The 18,080-nt window shown below is 38.5% G+C and overlaps 1 protein-coding gene across 1 annotated transcript; it reads right to left on the bottom strand.

Annotated features, from left to right (window-relative positions):
• Window positions 1–6,207: 6,207 nt before the first annotated feature.
• Window positions 6,208–16,876, bottom strand: LOC104595158 (uncharacterized). The gene is made up of 3 exons (XM_010255761.3): window positions 16,438–16,876; window positions 8,006–8,312; window positions 6,208–7,215 (listed from the first exon to the last, which is right to left on the bottom strand). The coding sequence occupies exons 1-3, from the start codon at window positions 16,604–16,606 to the stop codon at window positions 6,594–6,596; spliced, it is 1,098 nt and encodes a 365-aa protein (XP_010254063.1). The 5' UTR covers window positions 16,607–16,876; the 3' UTR covers window positions 6,208–6,593.
• Between the last annotated feature and the right edge of the window lie 1,204 nt (window positions 16,877–18,080).

Genomic DNA, 18,080 nt, shown 5'->3' with positions numbered 1-18,080 from the left:
GGCACGTGGGATTTAATAGATTCCCTGTCTTTCAATTGGTCGGGCCTTGTCTGGACTTTGAGCACTTGATCCCCACTAATATTAAATCACATCCTTTTTAGGTTTGGTATACAAAATTTTCGGTACCAAACCAATAGAAATCGATCATACATACCATTAGAAGAAAAAAAAATTCTTTTTAATTTTAAAATGAAAAGTATAATGACAGATTGCTATTGATATGGTACATAAAATTTTATGTACTAAGGATATAGAGGAGGATTATTGGATGAGGGACTGTTTCATAACAGCTGAATGGCTGATTGATCAATTGAATGACTTATTTCATTGTTTTTTAGTGAGATCCTAAAATCAAGGATTAAGGATATGACTGATATCTTCTTGTTTCTGCATATCTTTAATTTTGTGGTTATTAGAGTGTCCACCTACTATTTTAAAGTTTTAAATATTAAAAAAAAAAAACTTTGTATTAATGTATCTATACATATTTATGGATGCATCAATACTGATATTATACATCCAATTCAAGCATATTACATTGATGATTTAATCCATGCCTAAAATATGTTATTGTTTAATTATTTTATCCATTCAAAACAATGCAATAAGTCATTCAGTTCAGATATTTTAGTTGCTATCAAATAGCCCTATAGACACAAAAGTTGGTACATAATCTAATTATTAATCGAGGATAAGGAGATAGACATTCTATTATAACTGAAAAAACATTAGCCTTAATGTTTTGAAAATAAACGTGTCAATTCTCTTATTTTCTCTTACAATATTATGTTTGTAAATAAATCTAGTGAATTCAATATACCCGGCCAAAATTGATTTGTTAATATCTTAATTTAAATTGAATCTTATTCATAGGTTTTGATATAGAGTGTCATTAATAAAATCATCTAAAAGTATGTAGAGCCAACGTGGAAAAAAAAATTCGACAATCAAGACAAGTAATACACGATAGGGCAATTTCCTTAAACTATCCCTATTTGCGAAATTTATTAACTATATTCTTACTGTTTACATATTATTTTTAAGTACATTTACTGTTTCTAAAAATTGACATCACCATTAAGTGCTTATGGAAATAAATGAAATATCGAATTTGCCATTCACTATTCCTCAAGTTTCAAAATAAAACCCAACTAATTAGCAGCTCCGATGATGATGTATGATCCTTTTTTCTATCGAACTGTGTGTTTCACCGCCGGAAGGCGGTGAATACAATGGTGTTCCCCTATCCCTAGACATGCAAGACTACTAGAACGCCACCGAAACTTCTCAGAGTGTGTTTCGCATTAGAGCTTGTCAACCATATATTGGATCGAGGGAGAGGAAGAAGGAAAAAACAAAAACTGGGAGAAGGAGTTGCTGCCAAGTTTAAGGCGGTGATAAAATAGGGTCCTCTTCTTCTCCTTCTTCCATCTTCATCTCTATTCATTATCTTATTGGCGGAGAATGGCTTACTAGGGTTGCTTGGTGAGTGAGTGAGTGAGAAAGAGAGAGAGAGAGCGAGGCACTTATTGGGGTTGCTCGACGATTGTCACAAACCCGAGACATTCCTGCCTGCCTCCTCTTTTCCCTTTCTCTGTTCTTGTGTTTCGTTGAGATTACTCCAGAGCCGAAGACGATGAAGACTTCTGAGAGAGATAGCGGTGCCCAAATCTTTTTCAATGTGAGAATCATTCCAAAGCCAATGTCATTTTGATCTAAGAAATCTGATTTTTAACAAAGCCAAAGACAATGAAGATTTCGGGGGGGGGGAGGAGAAAAAGAGAGAGAGAGAGGTGCAAATAGAGTCGAAGGCGATGAAGATTTATGAGATAGAGAGAGAGAGAGTCGCTCTAGTTGCTGCAACTATCGAAGCCAAGCGGAGCCCTGTTTTACTCGAGAGGGAGAGAGGTTGGATGTGGAGGGGTCCGCCGCTATTGCAACGTGATGAAACAGGGGCAAGAGAGAGAAAGAAAGAAGGGAATGAGGGGAGAGAGAAATAGAGGGAGGGAGAGAGCTCAGATGTTGCAGTAGCGGTGATGAAACAAGGGCAAGAGAGAGAGAGAGAGAAGGGGACAGGGGAGAGTGATAGTTGTAGAGAAGTTCGGACTCATGGCTTCATCCTTGATTTCTTTAGCGTTACTGATGACGAAATCACCGTCGCCAATGCAACAGGGTTTATGACGATGAAAAACAAAGGGAAAAGGGACTAGGGTTTCCTCCGCTCCCTTCAACTCTGTTTTTGGATCTACCAAAACCACCACCACTGCTACAACTTTCAACAAACGGTGATGAACACCAAGGGCATTTTAGGAATTGTAAAATAATTACCACTCACATGATGTCACATATGAACAAAGTGCAACGAAAAATTAACGTCAACGAAGGTTTTAGACAATTGTCATAAAACTTAAGGGTACTTTAAGATAATAGCTAAATAGTAAGGGTGGAGTTAGTCAATTAGTTAAACAGTATGGGTAGTTTAAGGAAATATGTTAAAAAAAATGAGGAATTCAACTATGATGTACTCGGTAATATTGGTTGCATGTTAAATTTGTATCTCAACCAACCAAGTTAAAATATATTTACTTTTCATTAGTTCACTTCTCACAAAGAACCCATTCATTTTTCGGATTTTGAGAGGGGAGAGTTGGTCAATGGGATTTGGGTTCCCATTAACCAAGATACTCATGTTTTTTTAGATTTATGTGGGGTTTATGGAAAATTCATTTTCCTTGGGTATAAATTGTTAAGGTAATACCCATCTCTAAACCAGGTAAGTAACCTTCCCACTCGAGGGGAAAGTTGCCAGCACTTGAATAAAACAAAATTGTTCATTTTTATGGCTAAAATGGTCATTGTCTTATTTATATGGAAAATATAAGAGCATGGGTAATTAGCTTATTGAAAAATGAGCTAAGCCAAAGTATATTTTTATGACCAACAAGGTTTACTTACCATCACATCCAACTAATCAAAACTTTTTGTTGCACGGTGTGGTAGGTGTACCATAGATTTTGCCAAAAATGAGTGTGGTAAAAGTGTAAATATTGACACAAGTGAAAAAACAAATAAGGGCATGATCCAAATTAAACTCACTTGAAGGAACCTAAGAGTATAAAAGGCAGATCGAAAGAGGTAGGGACAAGCCAAAACAACTGAAAATAGTAAGAAATGACTTAAGAGCTTATAACTTAACAATAAAAATGGCATTGAACAGAACAAAATGGTGATAAAGTATTCGTATAGCTGATCCCATATAATTGGGACAAGACGATGATGATGATAATGATGAGATATAATAGACCAATTTGGAATCAACTTGTCAAACTGGTTTTTAAATTTGAATATGGACAAAAAGATGCAAATTGTAACCCTACAAAATATCTTTTACATAAAGTTATTATAGATAAACCAACTATTATATACACACATAAGCAAAAGTACACATGAATCCACTATTATAAAGTAAAATGCACAATGGGTCCAATTTTAAATAATATATTATACATATGCACATCAATGATAAATCATTTGCAAACTAGCATAGATAAACATTATAAATTTGTCTCTATTGGTCCTTTTATTTTCCTCACATCCATACCATCATTGCTTTGGTCCATTTATTTTCCTCTTCAATATATTATCTCTTCTAGTGGGTATTTGGTGTCGTGGTGTTTCTTGTGTGTCTGCTGTGACTTCGTTTCAATGGCACATCAGCACCATATAGGATATTACGTCTAAATCTTGTTTGTCTGTTTAGTAGGCTCGGGTGCAAAATGTTCTGTATTTTTTATTTTCTTTTATTTCAAGTTGTGTAAAATTTAATTTTAGGTCTCATTCGCTTTTCGGTAAGTTATTCATCTGGGTAAATGTAGTTACTTTACTTGAGTAAGTGCATTTACCCATGTTTTTTTATTTGTCATGTAAATAAGGCAATAACCATTTTAGCCATAAAAATCCATTATTAAAAAGAGCATTTTTGTCCCATTCAAGTGTTGGCAACTTTTCCCATAGTTGAGAAAGTTATTTACCCACTTAAGAGATGGATACCCAAGAAAATAAACTTTCCCTACTCCCCACATAAATCTGGAAAAAAGAACATGGGATTCTTGGTCAATGGAAACCAAAATCCCATTGACCAACTTCCCTCCTCTCAAAATCCGAAAAAAGAACGCCCCCTTAAAGGAAACATCATTTGTGTGTTTCCTTTAAATTCACTTTTGATGTTTCCCTTCGTGTTTTAGTTTCCTCTAGTGCAAGGTTCAAAGTATTGATACATATCTACTTGTATCAGCCAATACATATTGTATCGGAGCCTTCCTGATATGCTCCTACAGGGGGTGTTTTGGATCAACAAGTGGTTCAGGGGGTAGACTGACATTTCTGAACCAAATTTGAAAAAAAAATAAAAACAAAAAAAATACCGATATAGGCCGATATGATACGCCCTACCGACATATCGCCCTGTATACTTTGAACCTTGCCCTAGTGGCACCTATATGCAATAAAATGAAATAAATGATTGTTGTATTGCACTTCGTGCCAATAATGTTTTTCTCAATTTCCAATGCAAAATGCAATGGACACATAACACCATGATTACCAAACATCAACCACTTTGTACGTATAAATGCATGTGACACTCAACCAATAGTTTGTAATAGGATGTCAAACTTGAACCGTAGCATTAGCCATTAGGGGGCGTTCTTTTTTTGGATTTTGAGAGGGGGAAAGTTGGTCAATGGGATTTTGGTTCCCATTGACCGAGAAGCCCATATTCTTTTTTTTTTCAGATTTATGTGGGGATCAGGGAAAGTTTAATTTTCCGGGTAAGTGATACCCATCTCCTAGGTGGGTAAATAACTTTCCCACATAGGGAGAAAGTTGCTAGCAAGGTTCAAAATATCGATACGCTCGATATGTCGGTATGGACGTATCAGGCGAATCGATATTGTTTTTTATTTTTTATATTTTTTTCTGAAACCGGTTTAGGGCTCCTCCATCCCCTGAACTAGTCAGACCCCCGATACACCCCCTATTGGAGGGGTCCTGGAATGATACGTATCAGCCAATACAGACCAATACGTATCAATACTTTGAACCTTGGTTGCCAGCACTTGAATGAGACAAGAATGACCCTTTTAATAATGGACTTTTATGGTTAAAGTGGTCGTTGCCTGATTTACTTGAAAAATAAAAGAACATGGGTATGCACTTATCTGGGTAAGTATTTCCCAAGAAAACTTACCTAGGTAATTGCATTTACCTGGGTAAGTAACTTACTGAAAAGTGAACAGGGCCTAGGTGTGAACACCACGTCTCTATGGGCTTAGGTTCATTTGTAGGGGGCTAACCAAATTATGAGCCTTTTTTTTCAAATCAATATGATCTTTTGGTTTTTAAAAAGCTGAAAACTGAAACCAATCAGTTAATTGATTGATTGGTTTGGTTATTTAATTTTTCAGTTTTTTGAATTTATAATATATATTATAAATAAATACATAATTATATAATATAAATACTAGAAAATATAATATATTTCTAATATAAATATATGTAGCATACTAACATATTATAAATATATATAATGCATAAATATTTATAATGGGTAATATATATATATCAGTCAGTTTGGTGGTTATGGTTTTTGATAAACAACCCTATTTAGAGGTAACATGGTTTGTGTTAAATTGGCACGGCTCATGAAGGTTGGGGTGGGGGCCTAACACGAGCCCGATCAATTGAAACCAATCGATTAACCATTTGATTAATTGATTGGTTCAGTTCTTTGATTTTTCAGTTTTTTCTTTTGAATTTATAATATACATTATATATATGATCAATCCGATTAACCCCATTAACCACTCACTTTTCAGTTTGGTTAACCAAAACCAAATCGATACCTTATCTGCTCCTTACAGAGCGCACCTCACAGCCCATCCTTACACAAAGCACAGGATGGGGCTGTGAGCAGATCCAGACTCGATTTTCAATTTTTCGTTTTTGATGAACACCCCTGTTTAGAGGTGTAATGTTGGTTGTATCGAGCTGGCACAGCCCGTGAAGGATTTGTGATACCGGTTGGTGGTTATACATTTATTTTTCTGCTATCATAGTCGAACCCATTTAATTATACCAGTTGGGTTAAATCGGATCAAGACAACCCATATTCAATCCAGTTATAAATGGATCAACTCCGGATCACTCTTAACCAGTAAACCAGATTGGATTTCAAGTATGAATTTGGATAAGCTGATACTGTTTGCTGTAGCACCATCCATAGAGTCCAAAATCCAAACCACATTGTGTACAGTCCGGTTAAGGTGGCGTTAAATTGGCGCTGGTAATAGTTGATCCTTGATAGGAGAACACTAACGTGTATAGGAGAGAGGGAAAACAGAGGATTCCAGTCGACAGATGCAGTATTGCAGTTAATCCTCAACCATTGAATTAAAGAAGAATCATGTTCCACTCAAAAAGCAGAGAGGCTGTGAAGACTACAGGGCACTGACTGAAGATAGACTGAGTGATTGTTGATCAAAACTATTCCTCACCTTCCAATCTAGAGTCATCCGCTTGATTGCTGTGCTGAACTAGTATGCATCACCCAGCCGCTCTCTCAACGTACTGCACCGATCATCTTGCCCCCTATGCACGTAACCATCTCGGCGATAATCCTTGGGCGGTTGGGGACCCCTCATCGGGGATCTGCTTCTGTCCCTCAAATCACTTCTCCACCGGCCATGATAAGGAGCTGCGGGCGGTGGCAGTGGCGGAGATGGTGGGCGCCGCTCATTCCTCTCACCGTATCCTCCCCTGTTATGAAAGGAGTCCCTCCCACGGTCTCTGTCATCAAGCCAGTCAGGAGGCACTGGCCTATCAAACCTGTTTATTCTCCTGTAGTCTTCCTCTTCGCGATAATACGGTCTCTCTCTCAACATGCTGCGATCTGGAAACCTCCCTTCATGCTCGGCGTAGGGTGGGCCGGCTCCAAACATCCGAGGGCCATCTCTCCCCCAGCTGCGAGGTGGAGACCTATAGCCACTCATGCCTCTTCCAGGAGAGCGATCCATTGGTGGACCAGAAAAGCGTGGTAGAGGAGCATTCAGTGGCGGTGGGCCTGGATAGCTCCTTCGAGGACTATCACCTGGTCCAAAACGAAGCCTGTTGCAGTTGTTACAATATTCCCGTCGTGCAAAGTTCAGGTTTCCGCATCTGAAGCATGGTGCCAATAAACCAGATAAAAAGAGGAATCACCATACCAAATATTACTGAACAATGGAAACGTTCTTACTGAATAAATAACATGTAAATCACCAAACCAAAATGACTCCGGATCTCCTGCCAACGTCTGCCCACAATACACTACCCCCCCCCCCTGAATTGGGAACATCTCCCCTTGCATAATACTATGCAGAGGATGAGATGATGTTCTCTATGTGTGGCTGCGATTAACGTGGGCAGGAGATCTGGACCCATATAGAATAGGCACGAATGCTGTTATACATGTCTCCAGCAAAGTGAAGGCAAACAAATGTGACAACCAGTTTTGCCACGTTCCCCTATTTCTCATTCTTGCCTGTCTAATAAAAGTTTCCAATCAAAGAAAACTCGAGCTATTCCTTGAATCCAGTAACTGTAAAACACAGTAGGTATGGGGCTGACCTGGAATGATACCATATAATGGCAAATCCAAAATAACACATGCAAATGGATGATCTGGATTTGCCTATTCATTGACATGGACAGGGAGAAAACTTGGCAGCAAGTTTCAAAATTCACTGTGATCAAATTATTTTTTAATCAATTATGATTAAAAGATGGTCATTGGGGTAGAGCTAACCGTTAAACCTCCAGATCCCCTCTTAAAAAGTTGATGACAATAATGATGATGATAGCAAGAATAACAATTAACTCAAGAAGTAATAATAAAAATTTTGTGGCAGTAATTATAAAAAAAAAAATTGTGGCAGTAAGGAACCATCAGATTAAGCCAGGGACTTACGAGGGCTCTGGACAAATCCAATCTCCTTCTCTGGGAGACACATTTGGATTATTTCTGATAGCGCTTTCACCTCTGAACGGCCCAGGACCATATCCAGGCCCATCAAAACCTCTCCCTGATGATCTACCTCCGCCACTTCCTATTCCATGGCCATATGAAGGTGAAGAATCTCGAAATCTACCAGGACCCCTCCCACCCCTAAATCCACGACCTCGTGAGCCTCCCGAATGATCAAAATCATAGTAGTAATGACGATCCATCTTTCTATAGCGCATAGGAGAGCTGGAATCTGCATGCATGCCATATCCTGAAAAGGGGACCAGTGAAATCCAATATAAGTGCCGCTCCAATCAAAAGACTGCGGAAGCAACATTTCATTAGATCTGAGTCATGACTAAACAAGTTGGGAAAGCAACAGCTACCATCATTAATAGCATCTCCCTCCATACAGGTCATGACTAATAGAACAAGAAGAAGCTATTGGTGCTGTAGATTGAAGCAAGCTCAAAATATATCTGATATTGTCATCGACTTCAAAATCAACTTGCCAATGTTAAGAACAAACTTAAGTACTTAACTGAAGTCATAATTCAAAGTGCACCATAATGACCAGTATTGACCATGGAAAATAACATATCATAATCCCCAATTAAAAAATAATCCAGTTTGCCTAGGTCAAAAAGCTGTATCCATCTATTGATGTAGACTAGTTACATGATTACAGAATTTTAGGCCCTTTTGTATCTCCAAATATCAAGACAACATCATGAATCTTGAGCAACTTATACTTAACCATTTCCCTTGGTCTTGGATCAGAAACCACATCTCATCCAAATCCACCAATAGCAATGAAATAGGAACATTAAACAACTAAAATCAACATAAACCAATATCAAAAACAATGATCCCTGCAGTAGTTTGTAGATCCCATTTGCCAAAAATGCCTGCTGGCAAGGGAAGCAAAAACAGAGAAAACCCAAATGAGAATAAAGTGTGAAATGGCAAGCATACACTGAAGACGGTCAAGTTGATCCAAAAATATCAACTTAGCCAACTCTTTTCAGAAGCCATCACACTGAGTTGTCAGAAGTTCACTTGCAACCCAAAAGTAAACCACTCGATAGGGATTTTAAAAGATTTCATTCCAGGACTTGTAGTATACCACAGTCATTTTAAGAAGAATAGTTCATAGTATAATATTTCACACATAATAACTGTCTTGCCTCTACGGATGCCTCTGGACTAAGGAACAAGCATGCAGGTATGAATGATTTCAAGTAATGTAACTCCATCAGTTATTCCATTTTCTTTTTCTGTGATAGAATATCCACCCTTCTTTATCAAATACAAACTAGTATCCACCACAGTTTTCTGAGCAATTCAACCAATCATAAATTTAAGTCATAGAAGCTGAAGGATAATGGGTAATAGAAGTTACAGATGCCCCTGCTTATCCACCTTCTCTGCCAACTCAAAAAAAAAAAAATGTAGTATTAACTTCTAGTAGACCATCCAGATAAAATAGACCCTAAAGATTTAACCAAACTGCTAAGCATCAAAATATTGAGACACAAATAAAGGGAATACAAGTGTACAAGAAAAGGCCACGCCAGCCTTTAAAGAATGTAACTAACAGCCAACCACTAGAACAAATTAACTAACAAACTGGACAAGTGGAGAGGCGGGTATAACAGAATTGTAACAGCAGTATATAAATAAGGAAAGGAAGCTAGGAGGGGATTATCGATTTGGGAATACAATCTCTCATCTCTCTCTCTCTCTCTCTCTCTTGAAAGTCCCTGAGTTAGGTAGTTCCTAACAAGTTGGTATCAGAGCCAAGATGCCAAGCACAAGGCCATCCGCAATGGAGAACAGAGTCGACAACATGGAAGAAGAAATGCAAAGAATATCGGCTGACGTCAAAGAAATCAAAGAAAGCTTTGCATCCTTGCTTGAACGACTGACATAGGCACCACCTGCGCCGAATCAGGAAGAGCGCAGTGACACTAGTCATCGAAGCGGATCAAGAACAGCAATAATCGAGTTCCACATCTTCACAGGGGGAGATCCCACATCCGAGCTTTTGTGAACAGAAAGATACTTCGATTACCACGACACACAAGGACCTGATCGTGTTCCATTAGCTTCCGCATACCTGGAAGGAGAGGCTCGTTTGGTACCAGTGATACTGGCGACGACACCCAAGAGCCACATGGGCAGACTTCACCGACGCCTTAACCATGCGATTTGGAGTCTCGGCTTTTGAGAACTATGATGAAAGCCTCGCTAAGCTACGACAGACCGGCTCTGTCCAAGATTATCAGATGGCATTCGAAAGATTAGCTGTGCGCATGCAAGGCTGGCCAGAAAACGCGCTTGTCGGCAGTTTTGTTGGTGGACTCAGGGAAGAATTGCGGTTGGAGGTAAAAGCCATGCAGCCCACCACCGTTCTTGAAGCAGCAACATTAGCTCAACTACATGAAGACAAACTGAATCGGGCAAGAAGGATTAATCGACCCCTGGGAGCTGCGATTAGACCAGGTATACCGAACCCAGAACCAGGTATCTTGGGTTAACCGGAGCCCAGATCAGGAGTAGGAATCATAGGCAAGGACACCAACTCTGGCTCAGGCCCCGACACAGCCAAGAGGTTAACCTGGGCAGAGATGCAAGCCCGACGGGAAAAGGGCCTTTGTTATGCATGTGGAGACAAATTCGGGCCAGGCCATCGCTGTAAGATCCCTCAAGTTTTCTTCCTTCAACCTGAAACCGAATATGTCAAGTAATCAACAGACATTGAAGAGCCAATGGACAACCAAGAATGGGGGCAATGGACAAAGGAATACCCGGAAGTATCCCTGCAAGCCTTGACCGATCTTGCTTCTTCTCAAACTATGAGAGTAACTGGATTGGTACAAGGGTGCCATGTGTCGACTCTAATAGACAGTGGCAGCACTCTCAATTTCATTACCCAAACATTGGTCAAACAACTAGGGATTCCGGTCCAACCATGTACAGCCTTCCGGGTGCACGTAACTAATGGGAGCAACCTGGTGTGCGACAGTACGTGCACAAAATTAAAGATGAAGATACAAGGACATGAGTTCGAGGTAGATCTGCACCCCCTGGAAATCAGTGGAGCAGATGTAGTTCTCGGAGTCCAATGGTTAAGGCAACTAGGGCTGGTGATATGTGATTGGGCCTGTCTCACCATGGATTTTCAAGTGGTCAGCTCTCAGGTGCATATTCAAGGGCAGCTATCCAAGGGTCCAGGACCCATTAGTCTCGCCTCCCTAAGGAAACAGACAGCAGACCCAGCCCACATCATATTAATGCAGATAGACTCCCACGGGAACAGCCCCATCCTAGCCCAAGGAAGCAGATCCGAAGAAGGCCGCACACAACTACAACAGCTACTTCAAAAGTTCTCAGTGATCTTCCAAGAACCTAAGGAACAGATTTCAGGTGGATACGCAAAGGGAATCACATCGAACCAGAGGCATTGGTGGTATGGTCAGGTCTCCCAATTGAGGATGCAACTTGGGAACCTTACTTGGATTTACAAAATAGATTTCCACATCTTGACCTTGAGGGCAAGGTCGCTTTCAAGGGAGGAGGGACTGTTGAGACACAAATAAAGGGAATACAAGTGTACAAGAAAAGGCCACGCCAGCCTTTAAAGAATGTAACTAACAGCCAACCACTAGAACAAACTAACTAACAAACTGGACAAGTGGAGAGGCGGGTATAACAGAATTGTAACAGCAGTATATAAATAAGGAAAGGAAGCTAGGAGGGGATTATCGATTTGGGAATACAATCTCTCTCTCTCTCTCTCTATCTATCTATCTATCTATCTATCTATCTATCTCTCTCTCATTCGGGAGGCAGGCTCCCTCGAAAGAATCCCTGAGTTAGGCAGTTCCTAGCACAAAAACAACCACAACTTTATAAAATAACCATAAGAACCTCAAGGTTTTACATGGAATGTACTACAAGGTTTTCCAAGATTTGAAGGAATTCTAAGTATCACCAACTGACTCCAACCAGCACTCAAGTAGCCAACTTCCCTGAAAAAACGATTCCATACACACTCTATGACATTGTTAAAATTTCAATCTTATTGAACTGAATTTGACATCTGTCAATCCTATTATTAGTTAATATAAGCAGCATACAAATACCACCTATTTTCTTGTTAACAACCATTTTACAATGGCATGAAGGAATTCCAAGACTTCCCAAAACCTAGTCATGAGAACAGCCTAAAATCATAAAAGCAGCATCATATACATCATGCATCTTGCACTGCACATTAAAAACTGAGCTTAGATTTGAAGCCTGTACCACATATCCAAAGCATTCCAAACTAAAACCCTGCCTATAGCTTAAAGCCTTGAACACCACAATTGGAGTCAGGCAGTTACAGACTGCAGCATCCCTCAAACTAACACATATGACATGCATATTCATTGCATGTAAATACCCTGCAATATATTTATCCTCAACAATCCAAACATATTTAACCAGAGCCAGATTCCCAGCCCCATGTCCAACCCAAAAATTCTTTGCTCAATACCAACTACCTTATGCACCAAGCAATTTTGAAAACTATAACAAAGAACAAAAAAATTCATTCTTAGTTTGATTAATACCTCCATAATAAGCAATAGCTGACCCATATACTTGGTATACAAAGAATACCAAAAAGGTTGATGTGCAATAAGTACAATCTAATACACCGGCATAAATTCATCATTATAAAAAACTATAGCAAAACGGTATGTCTTCAAGAATAGCTGACCCATATACTTGGTATACAAAGAATACCAAAAAGGTTGATGTGCAATAAGTACAATCTAATACACCGGCATAAATTCATCATTATAAAAAACTATAGCAAAACGGTATGTCTTCAAGAAGAATTTTTATCATACTCTATCATGTAACATATTGTTGAAAAGAAACATAAAGCATGAAATAAAAAAGGCAAGATGAGAAAAAAATATCAGAAGGAAAAGGCATTTTCCTTGTTAACAGTTTAAGTGTTACAGGTTCTGGGTAACACCAATCCACTTCTTATTCTCTTAAGTAACAAGGACCTTGCTGATGCATTGAGCATTGCCTGGGAGAGAGGTCGAGGCAATGGGAGCAGATCTTCCTGAGTATTGAGTAGTGGTTTATCAGTGTTTTCTGACTGGAGTAATTGGTTACCTGTGTAGTGTGTACCCGTGTACCTTTGTCAACCAGCTTCTTATAAGGTTTTCTTTATTTGGTCCAACAGCCCTTGCACATTTCAGCCTGAACACTGTATTCTACTTACCTTCCACACCTTAACAAGTTTTCTTTATAAAAAGGAAAGAAAAAAAAATGTGGCTGGGTCAAGACCATGGAAGAATTTTTCATGGACACCCCCACCAAGAATAGGATAAAAATGAACTCTAATCAGCTCTAGTTTTGAAAATTTAGGTGAATCAAGTATTGGTAGCATATTCAGAGGCCACAGGAGACACCTCAATTTCATTTTCAGGTAATCATTAGTTAGCAAAAAGGATAAATAGAAAAACCATTGCATTTAAAGACAAAGTCAGGGAAGAAATACAGAGATCTAGTACCATAGAAGCAGGTTTTTCTTGGATCTCCCAGTCTGCAAACTCCCTTGTAGATTCATTAGCTTGTGGGGGAGTAAAAAGACAAACTAGTTTCCGCAGGGGAGTAGCCTTTTAGGTTAAAAGAAGTGTTTTTCTGGTATAAATACATTTTATCTCTAACTGTATGTGTGGGTAACAGGTAAGCCTGAAGAATCAATCGTTTTTCACTAAAGAGAGCACAGAGCAGTAATAGGCTGGCTCCAATGTAAAGAATTGAGATAAAAGGCAGCCTCATTTTTCAGTTCACTTTGCCTAGGAATAGGGAAAAGGTTGTATGAAAATGCATAAGGGCAGCAGTATTATGGCAGATCCAGGAAGAGAGGACTAAACAGAATATTCAAAAAGCATAAAAGATCAATCGAAGGCATTGTCGAGAGCGTCCAAAGTTAGAGCTACACATTGGATAAAAAAAGTGGAGTAATTGTCCCTTTTCTCCACTGCCAACCTTCTTAGAGGCTAGCAGTACATTGCCCATTCATCATCTACGCGAACTGAGACTGTAATGCAATGGAGCCCTCTTCCAAACCATATAAAACTGAACTTTGACGATGCAGCTAAGGCAACCCAGTTGCTTCAGGAGCAGGTGGCATGCTAAGAAACTCCCAAGGGGTCATTGTAGGGATATACTTTGGCCTGCTAGGTGTAGGACATTCAACAAGAGCAGACATCCCAGCTATTCCGTGGGGAAACAGTTTGAGTAAGTCTCCAAAATCCAAATCAGAAATTCAATAGTGGAGGGGGATTAAACCGGTTGTGAGATGGTTAAAAAAGATCAACAAATGCACATAGCATTGTTGAAATATGATTAGGGAAATAAGGCAGATAGAAAAAGATATAGTGATCACTTACACATGGACTACAAGATCAGCTAATGGACTAGATGATTATTGACTAAACAAGGGGCAACGAGGGAGCAATTTTTTGGGGACAGTTGTAAGCAAGATATTATTATTTGGGATAGGTAGCAATGATCATTCTTTGTACCACAATCAATAAACTTTACTGTTATCAATCAGAAAAAAAAAGGATACAAAGTATAAACACATACTATAATGTACCCTTATATTCCCTCAAATTAACAATAAAACAATTATCAGTTAACAATCAAAAAAAGCAAAGTGGCAAGCATCTTAGCTTAACATAAACAAGATCCAAACTTCTAAGTGAAACCTGTTGCCTCGAAATAAGCCATCTTGGACCATATTGACATATGTCACCCAAATACAGAAAGAACACGGCTGGATATGGTATCAGATACAAAACTTACACTAAAAATTGAATTATCTAACATGATACCATATGCCACCCTTGTATAGGTGACGTATACAAAGCAGCCAACCATAATCTAAAAAGTCAGAAGAATTCCCAATATTATTTATTTTTTTATATTGTAATGCTTCTTGAAAAGTTTGATTCCCCTTTATGTCAGATTATTTGGGTTAAGATTATATAACATCCAAAAATCTATATGAGGATATCTTCTGTTCTGCATTGCATTTTTCACTTGCATTCACTGACCTGTTATTTGGAAATTGAAATCTTCCATTCCATTGGATCCAAACTGAGAGCAGAAACAGCTCATTTTTATTGCATCAGGCATCTTTGATTTTCATCATAAAATGACATCCTTTCATATAGTTTCCGGCTGCAATTATTTGGCCGTTGAACGTGGAAGCGAAAGAAGTAGCCCTATGATGCAAACAAAGATGTAGCTGACACAACAGATAGGAAGATCTCCACGGGAATTTGTCATTCTAGGGCCAGAAAAAAGTCTGCATGGCCCATGAAATGAAAATTTTGAGAGGTCTTTTTTAAAGACGAATCATCAATTCCTAGTCTCTGTATTCGTATAAAACCATAGAACCCAATCTTTTTAATTTAGCCAAAACACTGCAATTGTTATACCTTTCATACTGGTTTAATTGTATGGTGTTATATATCCCCTTCCTATTAGTCTAATTTTTCCCAAAAGACCATTGTAAATGGCTATGACGTTAGGAAAACATCGGGAAGTGCAACCACATGGTTACTAGACATAATGGTCAAACTTATAAGTAGTTTTAATTTGTTCCATGAATATGAAAGAACCTAAGTTTTCTAACCTTCAAGAATCCCATGATCACTGAGACTTCAACAAGGATCATGAAACCATCACTCTTGAAATCAAGGGGAGAAATTGTACACTTAGAAGGGAGGTAAAATAAAGTGGCCGCTCTCGGACTCAAACGCGGATTCTCACACTTGTTAGAATGAAGTTAAAATAATGCCATATTATATAAACCAGTAGCAGCCTAGCAATTCTTAATGCCCCTCAATTAGGAAATGCAAATGAAGAACGATCAGGCGACTCTGATATGATATTCTGCAAACTCAGCAACCAACAGTTTGCGACTCTATTTGCAAACGCAAAACTATCTGCCACTATACATATTATCATGAATTCGTAACTCGACCAATAAACTGCAACCAAACACTATCTGAAACTCGGCAAATATGATGGTGCCCTTGGGCGCAGTAACAATGTTTTTAAATGGAGAAAACTCATTAACTAACATGCCTATATGTTGTCTTACCGCATGTTAATCCCCATATCAATAACCTCGCACATCTCTGGAGTTGTGCAAACCAACAATGAAGAAATCATATCATACCAAATATAAAAATGGTAAGAAGACAAATTTATCGATTGTTTCTAAGGTTTCGAAGTACAGAACGAGCCCTAGCCCTGTATTAAAAGTTCAACAGATGCAGGACGAGGAGAACAAGCTTCGGATACGAGACCTGAGTTTTCATGAAATCGATCAGAACGAGAATAAGGTGGATCTCGACGGACTTCTTCAGGCTCATAATCGCTATCTCCGTCGCTTTCAGTAGGTCGTACAACGAGGCTACTCAAGTAAGGCCGATGTGTCGTCGTTGCCGTCGACTGGTCCTTCTCTCGCGAATTCATCCTTCCCTCTCTCCGTTGTTCAGCTTTGTCTTGTGGTGAAAATGAAATAGGAGATGAAGCAAATCCCAAGTGGTTCGGCTCTAGCTTGGCTCGAATCGCTTCTCTGTTTGTCAGCTCGATGACAGGCTGACATTTGCATTTCACGAGTTCTGATCTGCTGTTACCAAATACTGTGAGCCAACGCTGTAGTATCTATCGGCATTGCTCACTTGACGCTGACGGCCAGAGATTTGCATTTTACGAGTTCTGATCTGACTGCCGTGAGACAATGCTGTATTATCAATCGGCATTGCTCAGCTGTACCCTAATATGGCTTCAGCCCCAAATTCCGTAAGTAGGCAGATACAGCGTTTGTTTACAACAGATCGCCATCTAGTCATTATTGACACGTGTTAAAACATAATTGCCAGGTGGTCAATCTCACGAAATATGGACCGTTTGGTACGCGCTTAACTTCTGTTGCTTCCGGTGAAACCCCAATAAATAATATTTAAACAAAAAATAAAAAACAAGGGTTATGAGTGATTGGGGTTCAAATATTTACAAATTTGATTTTATTTACAAAATTGATTTAAGCACTAATTTCATAAGGGCAATCAAGGTTAGTTCTTTGAGTTTATCTGGGTAAGCCCTCAAACCCTGGAGTTGACCTAAATATGATCGGTTCAATGAATTTGGTACTGGATCTACCTAATAACAGATGGATTGGTTCAAAGCCCATTCTATTCAATTCCAGATCTACCTAATAACAGATGGAAGAGGATTGGTTCAAGGCCCATTCTATTCAATTCCAGATAAAACCAACGCTTTTGCTCACCCCTAGAGATCATGAAGGAACATGATCTCTAGGGGTGGAGACAAGTCAAGTGCACCTGATGTACATTGACCTTATCAGGGAGAATATAAGATTCCTTAAGGCTGTGTTTGGAAATTATGTAAATAAGTGTGATTATAAATATGTAGAGTGTCAAACGGTTCATATAAATTATAAAGTTGGGTTAGTTTTACACTGACAAATTTATCTTCCTACCAAACAGATTTTTAGCTGTAATGGATGCAAAAATGAATTTTAATAAATCATATATTATTTTTTTATCAAAAGCCCATTTATATGCAAATTTACTTATTTTTTATTGATGTACTTTTACATCTTATTATCAATGTAAATATACATTGATCTGTCATTTGTCAATGCATAAATATAATATTGCCAAATACAAGCAAAAGTAAATCAGAATGTAAATTTACCCTGAACTGGGATTTATACTCCATTTACATCGTTTCCAAAATGGGCTTAATCTCCATTCTTTTATTTTTTAGAGAGATGTTGAATGACAATCTCAACTACTAGATGATTCTAAATATAAATTATTTATTATATTAAATTATAGATAACATATATATTAAAGTATCATCATACCTTATATAATATAAATATATAACATATTAAAATATTTATATAATATTTATCTAT

This window comes from Nelumbo nucifera, chromosome 2 (assembly GCF_055504915.1).
Source record: "Nelumbo nucifera cultivar China Antique chromosome 2, China Antique-T2T, whole genome shotgun sequence".
Lineage (NCBI taxonomy): Eukaryota > Viridiplantae > Streptophyta > Magnoliopsida > Proteales > Nelumbonaceae > Nelumbo > Nelumbo nucifera.
This window is presented reverse-complemented; position numbering and strand designations above follow the sequence as displayed.